The sequence below is a fragment of the Gadus macrocephalus genome, chromosome 7, assembly GCF_031168955.1.
Source record: "Gadus macrocephalus chromosome 7, ASM3116895v1".
In the NCBI taxonomy this organism is placed as follows: domain Eukaryota; kingdom Metazoa; phylum Chordata; class Actinopteri; order Gadiformes; family Gadidae; genus Gadus; species Gadus macrocephalus.
The window spans coordinates 26,081,270-26,101,127 of NC_082388.1; the positions used below are offsets into that span (position 1 = coordinate 26,081,270).

The 19,858-nt window shown below is 49.2% G+C and overlaps 1 protein-coding gene across 4 annotated transcripts in view; it reads left to right on the plus strand.

The window, feature by feature from the left end:
• Nucleotides 1–737: 737 nt before the first annotated feature.
• npas2 (neuronal PAS domain protein 2) overlaps nt 738–19,858 on the plus strand; it is a 31,014-nt gene continuing 11,893 nt past the window's right edge. For 2 of the 4 annotated variants that reach the window (XM_060057701.1, XM_060057705.1), the window contains exons 1-14: nt 739–1,153; nt 7,679–7,846; nt 8,850–8,906; nt 9,414–9,568; nt 10,968–11,059; nt 12,091–12,180; nt 12,945–13,065; nt 14,377–14,490; nt 15,590–15,708; nt 16,215–16,297; nt 17,273–17,379; nt 17,951–18,098; nt 19,255–19,339; nt 19,728–19,854. In XM_060057701.1, the coding sequence (XP_059913684.1) occupies nt 7,791–7,846; nt 8,850–8,906; nt 9,414–9,568; nt 10,968–11,059; nt 12,091–12,180; nt 12,945–13,065; nt 14,377–14,490; nt 15,590–15,708; nt 16,215–16,297; nt 17,273–17,379; nt 17,951–18,098; nt 19,255–19,339; nt 19,728–19,854 (1,354 nt within the window). In that variant the 5' untranslated portion in view covers nt 739–1,153; nt 7,679–7,790. Of the gene's footprint in view, nt 1,154–7,174; nt 7,406–7,678; nt 7,847–8,849; nt 8,907–9,413; nt 9,569–10,967; nt 11,060–12,090; nt 12,181–12,944; nt 13,066–14,376; nt 14,491–15,589; nt 15,709–16,214; nt 16,298–17,272; nt 17,380–17,950; nt 18,099–19,254; nt 19,340–19,727; nt 19,855–19,858 lie in introns of all 4 variants that reach the window. The other 2 variants (XM_060057702.1, XM_060057703.1) reach the window with 2 other exon arrangements.

The following is a 19,858-nucleotide window of genomic DNA, read 5'->3' on the forward strand; positions in this document are numbered from 1 at the left end:
TTGGTGATTGCTATTGCAACAACACATATCATAGGGTGAAACTAACCAACCAATCTAAAACTAGTTATTATATATACAGTAGAGAGAGAAAGTTACCTGATCACTTCATCCTAATTATTCTGTTCTTACCGAGAATAGAAAGAGATACAGCAGTAAAAGTTATGCTTGTTCATCCATCATGACTCTGAGAGGCTGAAGTCTCACAAATAAATATCTAAACGTTTCTTTTTTCTGAGTATCACGGAATGCTTCTCTAGATACTACAAATATATTATAATGATATTGGGGTATCAGGGTAAAATAGGCTACAAAGGACATGTGAATTGTGGTTTAATATATTCTAAGTATATATGAGTATAACTATAACTATCTAATTAATTAGAGTCTGATGTTGTTCGTTATAACGAGTGTACATCAATCTCTACCATTGAAGTGATCTCTGAGGAACACTCATGTCAGGTAAATAATAAGAAAATAGTCCAACATAACTTGTATTTACTTCGGGCACGGATAAAGTAACCTTCCAACTCGGATCCAGGTGTGAGTGTCACCGTGGAGCCCCCACCTCACAGCCAGGTGCATGTTAACCGGCAAACAGGACTCTGCAGACGGGAGCATTTAACCGCACCGTCCGCACCGTGGAGCCGAGATCCCCTCCTCCGACTCCTGTGCGCTAAAACACAAGATACAGCCTCTAGAGCACCGTGTTCTGCTCTTTAACACCACGTATTACCGTGCATCACGGACTTGTGCAAGACCTGCAGTTTGGTCTCCCGTCACTAGGCGCTGGTGCTCATTGCGCACACAGCACTCTGCCGGGGATGTCGTGTGGAGCTCCTGCCGGCTGACCTACTTTCTCCCCGGCCTCTCGCCGGTGTTTACAACCGAGCAAACACCCGGAGTTCTGCGAGGAGGACACCCGTCTTCTCGTTTATCTAGACTAAATCACAAGGGCTGTCCCCCTACAGAGCCGCTTCGGGGACACCGCTCCTCGGGTACCCCTAAAAGCACCCGTTTTACGGCTGGTTATGCAATGTGACGGCGCCGTGCTGGTGGATGGTGGAGCCCCGTCTGATGGAGACTATCAGCCGGAGTTGAGCCTGAGAGCCCGGGTCCGGCATGGAGGAGGTTCTGCTGAGGACTTGTTATTGAGGTACGTGCGGTCTGCCTGTGTTTTGTGTACCTCACTCGGCTTGACGGTCAGGAGAAGAGGCTGTCACCGGGTTTAGAGACGGGGAACATGAAGTTCTGGTGACAGAGTGGACTCATGTCGGACCTTTAGAGACCAAGTGAGTCGTGTTCCGGACCAATGTGGCTGACTGGGGTGCTCCTGTGCTACGGTGGTATTAATGTAGGAGTGTTAAGGTAGTAGTACTGAATGCAGACAGCACTGAAGACATATGACACAGTGTCATGAGCCGGAGCCCACAGCGTATCGCTGGCCGCGGTTCTTACAGGTTGTCATCACCTATTTCTGAGGTTCATGATGTGTGCTCGGCGACCTGCAGCTCTACCCAGGGTTATAAACGGAGCAAAACAAAGCAGCGTGGAGTATTCCGGGCTCAAGTCTCAGGTTAAGGCTATTTGAGTGGAGCGGCAGGGTTTGAGGTGAGGATTTGTGGGACCGAGTTAACTGCTGGTGAGCTAAACTAAACGGTGTGTGAATGTGTGTTGATGTAATGTGTGTGTTTTTTTTTTACTGTGCATGTCAAAGGTAAAGGTGACAGAGTATATCAGTGTATTCCTGGGGGAGGGTCGCACAAGTTTGCTTTACACTTTACACTTACACTACTGTATTTAGATGTGTGTGTGCGTGTGTGTGTCTGGTTGTGTGTCATAACATTGTTTACCTAACAACCACATGAAAAAATATTTATAAATTATTCAGGGCCATATGTATTTTATTTATTCATATAAATGAAGAAAAAACGTGAGACCAAGAGAGAGACCAAGTTAATTAAAGTACATAGGTCTTATAGTGAGAACATCTAGATGATCATGTTATTATTTATTTATTAAGTTATCATATCACCAGTCTCTGCGAGCAGCTGAGGAGGACAAGGTGTTGAATCCTCAGGTGTTTCCTGAAGAGGTTCAACCGGTGACTGAACACTTCTGAGCAGAACCTCCTTCTGATGAAGGGACTGTGGAGACGAGAACGCTTGCAAGAATAGTCCTCTGATTTAATACTGATTCAACTCTACCGTACTACAAGGTTTCCTGGGGAGTCTGACGGAGATGTCTCTGTAGTGCCGACTTTAGAATCCACTCCTCACAGACCTTTTACACCTGGTCGGATCTACAGGTGTTTAGCCTGGTCCCTCCTCCCGGTTCCATCTTAAAACGAATGAACTACAAGTCGCTTTTCACTACAAAAAGTATTGAGTCGTTCCGGTACTGAAACCAGTATTGTAAATTCCTCAGATACTGCCTAAAATGCAGCATCTTGTATCGCCAAGTACGCAAGTCAATGCGCCTATCCGATATCGTCACATGACTAGCTCCTTTACTACATAGGCAAAGAACTTCACTAACACTAATATTAGTATTCACAGTTCTAGATGCTGTATCGGTCGATACTCAAGCTCAGGAATTGGAATTGTTGTCAGGAAGGAAAAAGAAAATCAGAACATCTAAAAAATGAGAAATAACATTCCTTTTCTTCTTCTTATTTTCCGTCACTGTGGTTTCATGTCTTTCATAAGACTTAAGACTACCAGGGAGTCATTTCTGGGTCCGTTGTGTAACGGAATATGTGCCACATTGGATTAGACCAGGCTGTTTGTATAAAACATGTTTCAGATTCCCCGTCTCCTTTCAGGGTGTGTGTCATTAGATCATGTGGTCAAGTAGGACGAATAAATAGTGTATGAAGACATGACTTTATCTAATGGCCATACAAAGATAATTATGATACTTGTGTAATAATTATTCATTATTATCATTATTTATGTAGGAAAATTTCAACAACCTAAAACAAGACATAACTTTACAACATAACTAATAATATAACTTTGCTACGTACTTGGATTTGATCCTTTAGCCAACATTGTTAAAAAATATATTTTGGACGGCAGCTTTGATCATTTGTTTAGCATTATTTTCAAAGAACGGCAGTAATACTCCGGCTCTTGGAAGCCCCTCATCAGAGCCTGGCCGGTCTTCTGTTGGCAGAGCATGTAATAAATATGTCTCCCCTCGTCTGCTTCATTAAGTCTTCTGGTCTGGATGGCTGGCACCTAGCCTTTAACCTCGGAAGACTTGGCCGTACACTTCAGCGTATAAATAAGGAACCATCTCTCATTTATCCTGCCTGCCTGCCTGCCTGCCTGCCTGTCTGCCTGTCCGGCTGGCTGTCTGTCCGTCTGTTTGCCTGCCTGTCTGTCTGGTTTACCTGTTCAAATATATGTATACGAAGACATCATGAAATAAAGAGAATCTGTACAAATATAGAGTTACATTACAGAGACACAGATGTAGAGATACAGATATACCGAGGTAGAGATACGGAGGAGAAAATACATAAAAGAGATGCAGATATACAGGATAGAGGTACATGATAGAGAAAGATATGTACAGATACAGGATAGAGATACAGATGTGGAAACACAAGTGTAGAGATACAAGATAGAGAAACATATGCAGAGATACAGGTGTAGAGATACAGGATAGAGATACGCATGTAGAGATACAGGATAGAGATACGGCTGAAGCTGGACTGGAGGTGTGCGGTGAGCAAATAAGAAGGTCAGAAGATAATCATTGACACACTTTTTACCTGCAATATGTTGAGTTGTTTCCAATATGTTGAGTATAATAGGCTCTGTGTGTACGACATGAAGAACAGGACAGACCCGTGTCGGAGGATGTTGTTGGCAGCGCTGCATGACTTTCTAGAAGTAATCTGAGGGAAGTTTCTGGAAGCCATGGTTTTATCAGGGCGTGAAATGCCTGGTGTTAAATCTGGGGGCTCCACTGCCCAGTGCCCCCCAGTCTTCCGTAGACTCTACCAGTGAATTTTCCCGGGCTGCCCACTAGGTGATGGGAGGGAGTGGATTTTATCTGAATCACCCGAAGGGTGCTAGCATAAAAACTACTCTCAATGTTAATAAAATAATACCGTCATTTTGAAAAAATTTTAATAAAAAATCCTATATCAAAAAGAGGATGATTCTGATGGCTCTTAACCGTTATAAAAACACTTTAAAACACACACACCTGTGACAGCATCACAATTAATTATGTGTATTAATGTGCCGCCAATTAATGCACCAGCAGATGAAGCTTCTCTGAAGTATTTCCATATTTTGATCGGTTAACGTGAACCCGGAGCTCCCGAGCAGAGCTGCCGTTCAGGAAGAACCAGGATTCCAGGTTGGAATGATGACAGGCACTTCACACGGCCGGTAGAGCCATCGGGGCAGTAAAACAACAGGTTACTGATTGGCCCCTTATTTGCTCAGAGACACATTAACGCGGCGCCTCTGTACTTGACCGCGTCCACACGCGTGAACTTGGACCTGCTAGCTTCCTGTGTCCAGAGTTCATGGGACAGGCTGTGGGCGGCTGCCACTGCCCTATGCCGCAGGGGGTAAACGTAGGGAGGCGTGGTGCCTGTCCAGCCCCATCCCAGTCCATCAGCGTTGGAGGGCCAGGTGTGAGGGGGGGGCCCGTGGTTACAGATTGATCCATTGATCCAATTGTCAAATGATTGAGTTTGTGATTAGAGACTGCACGAATCGAAAGACAAACCTCAACAAACCTTTGGGTTTTCAACTCAATCCCAGCGTGGTCACGTTCTGTGTGACAGAAAGGTTTGGTCCCTATTCATACCTTAATATCTGGTTAATATGTGCTCACTTGTGCTTCAAAGGGCAAGTGTATTCGACAGATGTTCCTACAAAGGTATTTTTTTGTTAGTTAATGTGTTACACGACACAAATGGCCGAGGGCGATGTAGACGTTCACCGAGTTCAGAGAGTTTGTGTAACCTTGCCTTCCCCAACCTGAGAGGTCTGAAGAGCAAACTCTCATGAAGAGACTTTTGTATTTATGTACCCAGCCCTCATTTCATCTGGCATGAGACGACCCTTCAAACGTTGCTCCCAAAACAGTCTACAGTCTTTCAGTTATGCACAACAAAATTCTTCACGCAGCATATATAATCAAGCCATGAGACTTTCCATTATTCAGTTATTTCACAGAAACGGCTGTTGTTTACGCTCAAGGGAAGTTCTTAAAACCCTCAAAGGAACTCTGATCTGCAGCCAATGCCTTTGTTCATGAGAGAAAGTAGAGGCCAAACCCTTTGCTTTCTAGATTATTTCGAAAATGTACAAGAAATAGCTCTTACGGGCCCGGAAGAATGTCTTCACAGAATTCTGAAGACCAACGCTTGCAGCCTTCATTCATCAGACAGTCCTCCTCCCAGTTCTCCCTCTGTATCGAACAGCCAAGCTCTGGGCTTCAGGTAAAATGTGTGGGATGAGATAAGGTCAGCCTTAAGGATCCCATGATGTTGTACATCTGTCATTAGACAACCGTTCTCTTGAAGGGATGTTTAGCGATAACATTTTGGTGACTTTATGACGACAAAATGATCTAATCATTCCCTCCAAGCAAACTTTGTAAAGGCACAGACGTATCTCTAACGAAGGTCCGAATTGCATCCCGTGTCGTCCTTGACTACAGTCACGCACTCACAAAACAACTTTTCCACTGAACCCAAAGCAATAACCGCTGTGTGGAAACAATGGTTCTTGTATCTTTCCTAAACGACGCTGCCTGCATTCCCAACCAGGATTCAAAGTTTTAAACTTTAAGTTGGTGAGAGTTATGTTCGCTGATGAAACCAACAAGACCGTCTATATTTAAAGCTCTGGACGTCAGATGGACTCGAGCTCCTCTGGTCAGCAGATGGTGCTACCTCTGCCAAGTGGCTCGTCCCAGCTAGCTGCCGGTGTTCAGCGAGATATCATCGCACATTATTATCATCATGATTATCATCGTTACACTTCTGTGTTCAAGTGCTACTGTTCAACCTCGGTGGTCCCGACCCCAGCTCCGCAGCCCGCAGATTCGTCGCCTAGGCTACGACCCCCTCTCCTCCATGAAGGCAGCTTCATGTGTTAATTAGTACGGCTCATCTTCTTCACGTTAAAAACATCACCAGACGTCACTGTATCAGGGTCTATTGGGGACTTTTTGGCAGGCTGTGCTCAGAATCACTGACCTAGAACCAGTGGGGTGTGAATCAGTGTTAACTGCGGGGGCTGACAGATGTAATGCAGCACCTCCATGTGTGCCAGGTTTTTCTTGGTTCCTGAGGGGGTTTCTGATCTGAATGATATCTGATGATGTCAGGTTCTCTACTCCAAACCCTTGTGCTTTCAGTTCATGTTGTGATGTACTCCTCACTGGGTTATTTAATGAACATGCTCCTCTACTTTTTCCTTAACTTGTGCATATGGCTTTTTCTTGGCATTACTATACTTATGGTACATATATTATTGATTAATTATTGAGGCAATCGTTTGTAAAGAAAAAAATACATATATATAGAAAATAACATAAATATAAAACACAAAAGAAGAGTAAGGGAATACAATTATAGAAACGTGTACAAAAAAACCCCCCAATCCAATATATTCCTCGAGGGTATGTATTGTGAGTCAAATACTGAATATAAAAATACAAGAATCTGTAGTAGATCCTACAGATAGGTCCGTCAGCATCTGTGTGACAGTGTCACGGTCATTCAGTCGTCACTCGATGAAGACAGCCAAAAGGAAATGAAGGCACAGGAACCAAGCTCAGGCGCCCAGAAGCAGAAGGCAGGAGAACCAATAATAAAACCTGTCTGTTATTGCTCTGGGTCACTGGGACGACGACGTGTTATTGTTCTGAGTCTCCCTCAATGGGGTCCGTCAAGAGAAAGGGGATGCATTTGATACAGTACAACCAAATACACATTGTCTCATAGAGGAGAGTCTAGTGGGTGTCTAGGGTGTTGACTCCCTGCTGAGGGGGAGGTTAGGGGGGGGTCTGAATTCACTCAGTGTAAAAGCTTTGGATGTAAGTGTCTATAACGATGACATAGTAATTAGAGGCATGGGACTCAGAACGATAAGAGACATGACCTGCGACCCCGTCATATCTGGACTACTCTTCGCAGGGAACTCATTTCTCGTGCAACGGGTTCCGCGTTCCCGTCTGCAGAACGTCAGCGGGACTCCTCCCCTCAGCGTTTAGCGACGCGCGGCGCGGCGCGGACGGCCCCCTACGATCCGTTGCCTCCATCGCAGGAGACTGCGCTCCCCTGTTGTGTCCCGGGACGGGAAGGGAACCCCGCCCCGAGTCGTCTCATACGCTCTGCACAGACACAGTGCTGCTCCACTGTTTCTAGGTCACAGTCTCCTCCTCCTCCTCCTCCTCCTCCTCCTCCTCCTCCTCCTCCTCCTCCTCTTCCTCACCTCATTGTATCACACTATAGCGACACTCTGGTTCAGCCTATATTTACATTTGCGTGAAAGGTGTTAAATGTTGGCATGTTTGCAAATGCCACAAGAATAATTTAACTGAATGGTTGTCACTTCTGTCACTTCTTCCTTCCCTCCTTCCCTCCCTCCCTCCCTCCCTCCCTCCCTCCCTCCCTCCTTCCTTCCTTCCCTCCCTCCAGACACCAGTGACAGGGTTTCCCGGCCAGGTTTCCAGGGGCAGTAGGTCCGGACTGGATGGGCGGCGGTCCCACAGGCCAGAAGGGGGGCCGCGGCGGCCAGAGGGAGTGAGTGATGGACAGCCTGTCAGACTTCAGCGGGCCCTGCGCCTCCAGTCGCAGGGAATGGGAGTGAGTAGAGCACACCTGTCACTAGAGTATATAAAGGGCAGTGTATTTAAGCAATAGATCCCGCCAGGCTGTGGTATGTGCTCATTATACCTCTGTTAAGGGGCGTTGTCCGGCCCCGACGCGCAGCGGAGGGCCGGCGACCCCCTTCACGGTGGTATAATGAGCACATGCCACTGACTGAAGTGATCTATTGCTTTTATACAACGGTTACTGTTATGGCGAAACGAAAGTCATAGACACACTACATTTAAAAAGAAACAAAGAAAGTCAAAGTAGCCGTTTTGTTAAAGAATACAAAAAAGTAGTCCCTCCTGGCTGCCGCTATGCATCGACGGTCGCTATGCAACACACTTTAGCGTCCCTCCGAGAGAAGGCTCCGATAGAGCGGTTCGCCGGCAATTTATCCTATGGAGCAGTTCACTCGCCGATTTTAGACTTCAGTGAACTGTGCTATTGCTTTTATACAACTGTTAAAATTATGGCAAAATGACTTCACACACACACACTAGTAAAAATACGGTTGTATTCTTTGACACTTTCCACTTCAAGGCGCGGAGTGATACTTTCACAAAATGATCGGGCATCATAGCAGTTATGTATACGCTCTTTATACAACAGTTGGGAACCAACAGATCGCTGGATTTAGGTCCCCCATTGTATAAACTGTAGTATACTCTACAATAAAACATACACTCAGCGTCTAGCGACCATGGAAGTCACCAGGGAATGGGAGTGCGATTTAAATGATCGGACAGGCTTATTACAGGCATGTGACAGCCCCAGAGTATTTGATTTATTGATCGCTGCCCGGATGAATGAAAGAGAATTTTAACAAATGTGAAAAAATTAACCGAACCATGACGTCCATGCCGTGACGCAGGTGATGTTCTTCTCTAAGGGTTCATGGTGAAAGATCTTTAGGTTTACATGTACGTCTATAAATGACCACTGAGGGAACTAATTTCCAAGCAATCATTTTGTCCTGTTTTGTTCCGGCCTTCAGCACCGGCAGCTGTGTCGACGATTTACTGGAAGAAGATGAAAAGGACCGAGTAAAAAGGTACAGAAACTGCTTTAACTGAGGAACTAGTTCTGTTGGACTGTCACACAAAGAGACCAAAACATGAACCGTTTATATATTTATATTCCTGCTGGCGGTTCCATCTTCTTTCCCTTTCATACATCGTTTGAGTTGGCCTTCAAGCTGGTCCCCACCACACCTTGTCTCTCCACCTTGTCTCTCCACCTTGTCTCTCCACCTTGTCTCTCCACCTTGTCTCTCCACCTTGTCTCTCCACCTTGTCTCTCCCCCTCAACTTGTGTCTCCCCCTCACCTTGTCTCTCCCCCTCACCTTGTCCCTCCCCCTCACCTTGTCCCTCCCCCTCAACTTGTCTCTCCCCCTTAACTTGTCTCTCCCACTCACCTTGTCTCCCCCCCTCACTTTGTCTCTCCACCTCCCCTGTTTTCTCCCCCTCACCTCGTGTCTCCCCCTCGTGTCTCCCTCTCCCCCCCCTCCCCCCGTGCTCCACCTCACCTGTGGTTCCTCTCTGTGGTTTGCGGGGACAGGGCGTCCCGGAACAAGTCGGAGAAGAAGCGGCGGGACCAGTTCAACGTGCTCATCAAGGAGCTGTGCACCATGCTGCAGGTCCAGGGCCTGCCCTGCAAGATGGACAAGTCCACCATCCTGCAGAGGACCATCGGCTTCCTGCAGAAGCAGAAAGGTGCCGTCGTGTCCGTCGTGTCTCCAGGGATCAGTCTGGAGGGGGGTTAGCGCAGTGGTTAGGGTGTTGGACTCCCAGCCGAGAGGTCCTTGGTGTAACTCCCAATGTCCTCGGTCTACCTGTAGGCCTTTTAGAGCTAGATGTCCCCTAACCCCTACCTGCTCCTTAACGACCTGTCTCTGTACTGTCTAACCCCTACCTGCTCCTTAACGACCTGTCTCTGTACTGTCTAACCCCTACCTGCTCCTTAATGACCTGTCTCTGTACTGTCTAACCCCTACCTGCTCCTTAATGACCTGTCTCTGTACTGTCTAACCCCTACCTGCTCCTTAACGACCTGTCTCTGTACTGTCTAACCCCTACCTGCTCCTTAACGACCTGTCTCTGTACTGTCTAACCCCTACCTGCTCCTTAACGACCTGTCTCTGTACTGTCTAACCCCTACCTGCTCCTTAACGACCTGTCTCTGTACTGTCTAACCCCTACCTGCTCCTTAACGACCTGTCTCTGTACTGTCTAACCCCTACCTGCTCCTTAACGACCTGTCTCTGTACTGTCTAACCCCTACCTGCTCCTTAACGACCTGTCTCTGTACTGTCTAACCCCTACCTGCTCCTTAACGACCTGTCTCTGTACTGTCTAACCCCTACCTGCTCCTTAACGACCTGTCTCTGTACTGTCTAACCCCTACCTGCTCCTTAATGACCTGTCTCTGTACTGTCTCACCCCTACCTGCTCCTTAATGACCTGTCTCTGTACTGTCTAACCCCTACCTGCTCCTTAATGACCTGTCTCTGTACTGTCTAACCCCTACCTGCTCCTTAACGACCTGTCTCTGTACTGTCTAACCCCTACCTGCTCCTTAACGACCTGTCTCTGTACTGCCTAACCCCTACCTGCTCCTTAACGACCTGTCTCTGTACTGTCTAACCCCTACCTGCTCCTTAATGACCTGTCTCTGTACTGTCTAACCCCTACCTGCTCCTTAACGACCTGTCTCTGTACTGTCTAACCCCTACCTGCGCTGGATGCTAGTTGCTTTGGTTAAAAGTGTCTGCTACGCTACATGACTAAATAGTGAGCGCCTAGAGAACGGTGTTGATGTTTGTTTTGAGGTTTGATCATCAGCGTTTATAATTAGTTCACTGCTGCTGGGTTAGATGGAGGAGTTAGCGTTTATATAAACCATACAAGTCTTAAGTTATCAGATAAACGTCTATACTGCCACTTGGCAGAAGCCCTTGTGTTAATTTAAAGGTTTCAGGGAGCCGTTCCAAAGTCTTCCGGGGGAGTGTGGCGGCTAGCCCGGGCCGCTAATCCGTCTGATTCAACGTCTGGGGTTCAGTCTGAGCCGAGCGCAGGGCTGCTAACGGCTAACTGTTGGCCGTCTCTCCTCCAGACATGTCGGCCCAGAACGACAGCTGTGACGTGAGGCAGGACTGGAAGCCGTCCTTCCTGAGCAACGAGGAGTTCACTCAGCTCATGCTGGAGGTGAGTCCACACCGCCAAACTACGCTGGAGCTCAGCAGTGGTAGAGTAGGTCAGGAGAGGTTCAAACGAAAGGCTACCTGATGACAGTAGAGGTGAGATGATGAGATGCTGAGTAAGCCAAACTACTGAACTAAAAAAAGAAGGTTAGCAGTATAGGTCAACAGAGGTAGAAAGGTACTGCTATCTGACAGTAGAGGTGAAATACTTGAGGGATAAGACAGAATATTACACTTATGTTGGAGGTTAGACCAACTGCTATCTGACAGTGAAGGTGAGATTCTTCAGCAGTAAGCCAGACTATTAAACCAGGGCTGAATGTAAGTTCACTTCTGTAGGCCACCCAACCCTAGCCGCTAGCCTCTAGCCTCTAGCCACTAGCTTCTGGCCTCCAGCCTCTAGCCTCTGGCCACTAGCCGCTAGCTTCTGGCCTCCAGCCTCCAGCCTCTAGCCGCTAGCCTCCAGCCTCTAGCCTCTAGCCTCTAGCCTCTAGCTGCTTGCCTCGGTCCGTCACTGGTTCAACTTATTTTACACTTTTGCCAATTGGGCACAGCTTTTTTTTTCACCTGTTTTGAACAGGACCTTTATGACAACTTTTGACCCTCTGACATCATCGTACCATTAAAACCCCCCCCATCAAATATCAAAAGCTATGTCAACGATCTCCTGCGACCCGGTATGCATGTCAGACCCACAGGCTCGTCAACGCTGGGTAGCAATGTATAGAGAAACCAGCCATAGTGAGCAGGATTTTGAAAGCATCCAACCGGAAACCCCTCAGCCCTCCGTCGAGGCCTCGCTCCCTAGCCTATCTACAATGCACCAGCACATATCAATAGCGATGTCAACGGCTCCTGTGACCCCGTCTGCAGATCAGACCCACAGGCTGGTCAAAGCTAGGCCCAGGCCATTTAGATACACAACAAACAGACACGGCACACCATTGATCCGACCGCCAGACAACAAGAAGGGACCGCTCTGCGACCCGGAACTCTCCCCACGCTGCCGCTGACCTCGGTCATGTTTGGTTCCAGGCTTTGGATGGCTTCCTGGTTGCCCTGACGACGGACGGAAACATCATCTACGTGTCAGACAGCGTCTCCTCTCTGATTGGACACCTACCGGTAAGACATCCTCATGACAACAACGATAATATACAATCGCTGCATTGGCTGCCACACTCCACCTAGGGGACTAGGCTCCTCCAGAAGAGGACACAGAGTGGTGGTGTTGGAAAACCGGTTTATTGTAGATGATACATGACCTGGTGCTCCATGTTGCCATGCAGGAGATCTCTCTCTAGTGTGTGCAGTGATGGCTGCTTCCACCTGTTGCACATTGATTGCTCAATGTGCAACAGGTGTGCAGCCACACCCAACCCAAACTCAAATCAGAGTCCAATCAGCCTGGCACGGGCCAGGTGAGGCTGCTTAAGCCAGCCATCATCCACACACACTCCCACACGTGGTTCTCAGAACATTGAGACCCTCACCCCCTAGCCGGTTCCTCCTGGTGGACCAGAACATTGAGACCCTCACCCCCTAGCCGGTTCCTCCTGGTGGACCAGAACATTGAGACCCTCACCCCCTAGCCGGTTCCTCCTGGTGGACCAGAACATTGAGACCCTCACCCCCTAGCCGGTTCCTCCTGGTGGACCAGAACATTGAGACCCTCACCCCCTAGCCGGTTCCTCCTGGTGGACCAGAACATTGAGACCCTCACCCCCTAGCCGGTTCCTCCTGGTGGACCAGAACATTGAGACCCTCACCCCCTAGCCGGTTCCTCCTGGTGGACCAGAACATTGAGACCCTAACCCCCTAGCCGGTTCCTCCTGGTGGACCAGAACATTGAGACCCTAACCCAAGTGTGTTCTTCCTGCTGCTCTCAGCCTGACATGGTGGACCAGAACATCCTGAACTTCCTGCCGGAGCGCGAGCACAGCGACGTCTACAAGCTGCTGTCCTCCCACATGCTGAGCTCCGACCCCGCCAGCTCGGACTTCCTCGACAGTGAGTGCCCCGCCATGTTGCCTCTCCTCCGGCACCACCCCCCCCCCCTTCCCTCCATCCCTCCCTGTCCCCAAGAACCAGTGATTTGATTTAGTTTTCTACCTATGCCGGACTTCTTTATCGTTGTAGTGTCAGAGATGGTGCTTTACTCATCCCATTCAGAGAAGAATTCATTCAGTTCAAATGTCAAACTCATTCCAATTGATTCAATTTAAATGTTAAACTCCATTTTATTCATTCAATTTAAATGTCAAATCCATTTAAATTCATTAGATTTAAATGTCAAATTCACATCAATTAATGACATTTCATTTAAAAGCTTTTACTTTGTATTCCCCCGCCGACATCATGAATCAGTCTCAATAATTTGCTTGCCGCAGAACTTCTGTGAAACACGCGTTGGCTCTCTGTCAGAGAGACAGCGTCTCTCCGGTGGACGCGTTAACCTCCTCACCTCACTCGTACTCTTAACGGACTCTTCTGACCGTTTTAACGTCTCCCTGTGTTAATATGATCCCACTCTATTGGATTACCCTTCACCACAAGGCGTTGGGAAACACTTCAGCTAATAATAGGCAGCTAGCCCGCTGGTGCTGCTATAGTTAGGGGGACGGGCGGCTAATCATCGCGTGTTGCCACGGTAACCTTGAGTGATGCCCCGGGGCAAAGGGCTCCAGACTCTGACCTTAATCCCGGACCGATCCACCAGGGTTAAGTCACGGCGCAGAAGATGAGGAGTGCTTCCGTGTTCTAATGACTATCTCCTCCTCCTCCTCTTGCTCATCCCCCTCTTCCTCCCCTCACCTCATCCCCTCACCTGCTCCTCTTCCACCACCTCCTCATCCCTTTCTCCTCCTCTTCCTCTTTCTCCTCCTCCTCCCCTCGCTTCCTCCTCCACCTCCTCCTCCCCCTCTCTTCCTCTTCCTCCACCTCCCCGCTCCTCTTCCACCACCAACTCCTTCCTTCTGTTTCTCCTCCTCCTCCTCCACCTCCTCCTCCTCCATCCCCCCCTCTCCTCCTTCCCTCACCTGGTCTTCTTCCACCTCCTCCTCCTCCTCCTCTTCCTCCTCTCTCCTCCTCCTCCCGACTACTCTTCCTCCTCCTCCTCTTCCACGCCTCTCCTCCTCCTCTTCCACGCCTCTCCTCCTCCTCCCCTCTCCTCCTCCTCCTCCTCCTCCTCCTCCCTTCTCCTCCTCCTCCTCCCTTCTCCTCCTCCTCCTCCTCCTCCTCCTCCTCCTCCTCCTCCCTTCTCCTCCTCCTCCTCCTCCTCCTCCCCCTCCCCTCTCCTCCTCCTCCCCCCTCCTCCTCCAGGTGAGTCTCATGTGGAGTTCTGCTGTCACCTGGCGAGAGGCAACATGGACCTGAAGGAGCCTCCGGTCTACGAGTACGTCAAGTTCATAGGAGACTTCAAGTTCCACAACAATGGTAAATATCCAGTCATTCACGGTGCAGAACACCTGGTATCACTAGACCTAGCTTAGGACCAGAGTGGTACACCTGGTAACACTAGACCTAGCTTAGGACCAGAGTAGTACACCTGGTAACACTAGACCTAGCTTTGTGCCAGACTTAGTACACCTTGTGTCACTAAACCAAATGGATTTATTCTACCTGTGGACCAGAATAAGTATAAATTAAATTATACCTATCTCCACTTTTGAATATCAATGTGACTAAAAGGTCTGTATGGCTATTAGAAACCGTCTACCATGTCCATCTCAATGTCCCTCTAACAACGTTTCACTGTGAGGTGCTGAAGCTGCCAGTAATAATAATACTAATAATAATAAAATAATTGAATTCATATAGTGCTTTTCAAGTCCCCAAAGCGCTTTACAGTGAAGGGGGGGACCTCACTAACCATCACCCAAGTGGGTGCGTAACACCCACTTGGGTGATGCACGGCAGCTAATCTGCGCCAGAACGCTCACCACACACCAGCTTAAGGGGGAGAGTGAGGGAATTAATGAGTCAGCCAATTATACCGGGGGGATGATGAGGGGGCCGGATTGAATGAGCCTGGTCGGGTAGTTTTAGCCAGGGCCCCGGGGGATGCCCTACTCTTTGCGATGAGTGCCCTGGGATCTTTTATGACCTCAGTAGAAGGTCTAGTGTTGGCCTCAGTGCCCCCTGCTGTGCCCACCTGAAGGTGTCCTGAAGGTGTCCTGAAGGTGTTCTGAAGGTGTCCTGAAGGTGTCCTGAAGGTGTCCTGAAGGTGTCCTGTCCTCAGTAGAACGTCTAGTGTTGGCCTCAGTGCCCCCTGCTGTGCCCACCTGAAGGTGTCCTGAAGGTGTTCTGAAGGTGTCCTGAAGGTGTCCTGAAGGTGTCCTGAAGGTGTCCTGTCCTCAGTAGAAGGTCTAGTGTTGGCCTCAGTGCCCCCTGCTGTGCTCACCTGAAGGTGTCCTGAAGGTGTCCTGAAGGTGTCCTGTCCTCAGTAGAAGGTCTAGTGGAGGCCTCAGTGCCCCCTGCTGTGCCCACCTGAAGGTGTCCCGAAGGTGTCCTGAAGGTGTCCTGTCCTCCCCAGTGCCTACGTCCTCCTGTAACGGCCTGGAGCTGGCCTTACCCAGAACCCTCCAGTCCTCCCTGGAGGAGCAGCTGTGCCTCATCGCCACGGTGCGCCTGGTCACCCCTCAGTTCCTCAAGGTGAGGCTCCTGGCTCCTACAACAGGTCTCCTGGTTCCTACAACAGGTCTCCTGGTTCCTACAACAGGTCTCCTGGTTCCTACAACAGGTCTCCTGGTTCCTACAACAGGTCTCCTGGTTCCTACAACACCTGTGCACCGTGGCTCAAGCAATGTGTCGCTGGTTTTGTGCAACGTTTGCGCGTTTTGTCTAAAACCTTCATGACATCATCATTAGATAATTTTTAACTTGTTGGCAGAGTTTGGCTGGAACAGGGTTTAATTACTTACCCTTTAATCTAGTCAATGCTTTTAGATAGTAATCGTTTACAAACATCCATGGCAAGATTTTCCCAACCTTTCTTCTAAATGAGTTCTCCCACGGAGAGCATCAGTCGATCGGTGCTCCTGGCTCTCCAGCTCAGGTCACTGGGTTTGACCGCTCAATTCTTTCCTAGGTTTCAACTTTGACCTCTGACCGGCTGGTTCCTAATCAGCTGGAGTTACAATCTGTCTCTTTGTTTCCAGGATCTGTGCAACGTCCAAGACCCCTGCGACGAGTTCACGTCCAGACACAGTCTGGAGTGGAAGTTCCTGTTCCTGGATCACAGGTGGGGATCAAGCTGGATTTACTTTTTACGCAGAAGTAGAACATACAGAAGCACACCACACGCAGGTGGTGACACACTGGGCCCCGGTGTCTCACCTTCAGTGACCCCGTCCGAGTGTTGGACCGCTGGGTCTCTGTGCCGGGGCATCCGTGGTTCTGCGTCTGTCATTCTGAGAGTAGTAGTCAACAAACGTTTGGCAAAAGTCACTCATCAAACACATCTTCTGGTCTTCTTAATATTAATATTACAAGCACGATGCGCACGTAACCGACGGCGACGGCTACAGCGTGACGTACGGGGGGGGTGTGAATAGAGGCTCAGACTACCAACTGCTTGCACAACAAGCACCGCTGAGAGAGCATTCATATCCAGTTCACAACCTCCTTGACGCACAGAAACAAACAATCCTCTCGGCGGCTTATCCATCGCTGATCAAAGCACAGGACGGTTGCCATGGCACCCAGGATACGCAGATACGCAGATATCTGTGTGGATGTTCCTGTCCTGAGGACAGAGTTCAGAGGGCAGAGCCAAGCAGAAGACAGAGTTAAGATTCAACGTGCCTAATCAATGTACTAAATGATGCAAGGACCGCAGGCTTCTGTGACCTGGAAAATATCTTCCTTAAAAACAATACTTTTGGTTGTTTGTAAGGTTGTTTACTTTTCAAACAATTACAATATTTTACGCATGTTATTCTCTGCTGATGACTCCTCTGTGTGTGCGTGTGTGCGTGTGTGTGTGTGTGTGTGTGTGTGTGTGTGTGTGTGTGTGTGTGTGTGTGTGTGTGTGTGTGTGTGTGTGTGTGTGTGTATGTGCGTGTGTGCGTGTGTGTGCGTGTGTGCGTGTGTGTGTGTGTGTGCGTGCGTGCGTGCGTGTGTGCGTGTGTGTGTGTGTGTGTGTGTGTGTGTGTGTGTGTGTGTGTGCGTGTGTGTGTGTGTGTGTGTGTGTGCGTGTGTGTGTGTGTGTGCGCAGAGCGTCTCCCATCATCGGCTACCTCCCCTTCGAGGTGTTGGGGACGTCAGGCTACGACTACTACCACGTGGACGACCTGGAGCTCATAGCCCAGTGTCACAAGCACCGTGAGACTCACTCACTCACTCACTCACTCGTTCACTTACACACAATATGCGCTCACACACTCACAATACACGCTCACACACTGTGAGACTCACCCAGTCTATCACTCACCAACTCACCCACTCACCCACTCACTCACAATGCACACGCTCATAGCCCTGTGTCCAAAACACTGTGAGACGCACACACACACACACACACACACACACACACACACACACACACACACACACACACACACACACACACACACACACACACACACACACACACACACACACACTCTGACTCTCTCCTCACTCACTCACAATGCACACGCTCATAGCCCTGTGTCCAAAACACTGTGAGACGCACACACACACACACACACACACACACACACACACACACACACACACACACACACACACACACACACACACACACACACACACACACACACACACACTCTGACTCTCTCCTCACTCACTCACAATACACACGCTCATAGCCCCGTGTCAAAAACACCTCACATACGCTCACATACACTCTCACTCTCCCCCCCTCCCCCCCCCCCCCCCCCCCCTCCCTCAGTCATGCAGTTGGGGAAGGGGAAGTCGTGCTGCTACCGCTTCCTGACCAAAGGCCAGCAGTGGATCTGGCTGCAGACGCACTACTACATCACCTACCACCAGTGGAACTCCAAGCCCGAGTTCATCGTCTGCACGCACACCGTCGTCAGGTGGGCGCTCTCCGTCAGGGTCAGGGGTCAGGGGTCAGGGGTCAGCGGGAGTCCTTCAGGGTGTTGAGGGGTCAAGAGGTCATCGGGGTCAGCGTCGCTGGTGGTTTTGCTCCGGGGGTTGGTTTTGGGGTTTAGTCCTTAGTTGGAGTTTTTAGCAGACATCGATCGAAAGCGATGGATCAATAGAAATAGGGATACGTCCAATCTACCTCTAAATTTACAATCAATGACTATAAAAACATCCGATGAATAAATCCAACGCTGTTTGGTATACCATAACGGGAACTTTTAGTACGATTATCTTCAGGGGAAAATGCTAAGCTGATGGATAATAATAATAATCGACCCTCTAACTGGTCACCATCCAGTACAGTCTTTGTAGAATATCTCTGAAGGCCAACATAACCAGTCAAAGCTACTGATGCGTAGGTACTGACGCTGTTATTTGCTAAGTCATAGTGTAGGACCCAGCAGAGCAACCTGCTCTCTTGCTCACTAGCTTGAAAAACAAAATGCCAGACGTCAGGAGAAGTTGACAGAGGGTCTAGCTTCTCAGTCGGGTGAGCCTCGGCTGATTGGCTGACAGGCGTCACATGCTTCCGCCGAGCGTCCAATCACATGCAGAGCAAAAGGGACGCGTGGCTGTCGTTCGTTAATCACTTCGCATCTCGCCAACAAATCGGCCGATGTATCATAACCTAGCAACGGTGTGCCAGTTGCTTGTCAACTAAGCTGCGGGGAGCCAGGAAGACACGACCCATGTTCGCTCTTTAAATTAACCGAATGTTATGGACAGCTAGAGAAATTAATCTTTACCAATCACAGCAGACAAACCTTAACTGGTTATCATTGCTACTTCGCGCACTGCTGGTCAAAAATATTCATTGAAATTCCCGCTACGATTGACATCGTCAATCGTCCAACATCTTGATGTGTGTGTTAAGAGAGGCAGCCTAACAGACACCATAGAGGCAGCTCGGCTCACCGATCACAAAGATTAAAAATAAACGGTGTGTAACCAAAACATGTTGACAAAGGAGGGGTTCCTGAGTCATCTTCACACTCGTAGGAGCGACCATCTGTCTGGCTCCTCCCCATCTGTCCCTCTGTGGAGCGGCGGAGCTGACGAGTGTGTGTTGTGTGTGTGTGGGGGCAGCTACGCGGAGGTGCGGGCGGAGAGGAGGCGAGCCATGGGTCTGGAGGAGGTGTCCCCCGTGGAGCTGGCCCCCTCCTCTGTGAAGGTAGGGACCTGTGAACCATGAGAACAGATCTGAAGGAGGAGAGAACCACACTCTGCTCTGAACTCCGGTTGCAAAAAGCTTCATCTCTCCTCCTTTTATCCTCTCCGACACTCGTGTCCCTTTCTCCTGTTTTGTCTCTTCCGTTCTCCTCTCCTCAACTCTAAATGTTCTCCTCTCTCCTCTCCCCTGATGTTTCTCCTCTCATTATCATCTCCTCTACTCCCTCTTATCTTCTCCTCGTCCTCATTCTTTCCTCTCATCTCCTGTGTAATTTCTCCTCTTTCATCCCCCCTGTTGTCTCTCCTCTCCATCTCATCTCCTCCCTTTCATCGTCTCTCCTCCTCCTCCTCCTCCTCCTCCTCCTGCTCCTCCTCCTCCTTCACCCTAGGCCCAGGAGCTGTACCTGGACTTCTGCTCCACCCTGGACCCTCCGAAGGAGCGTACCAGTGCGCCCCGGTCCGTCTCCTCCCGCGGCTCCAGGAAGTCCTCCCACCTGGGTCTTTCCGACTCCGCCTGTGA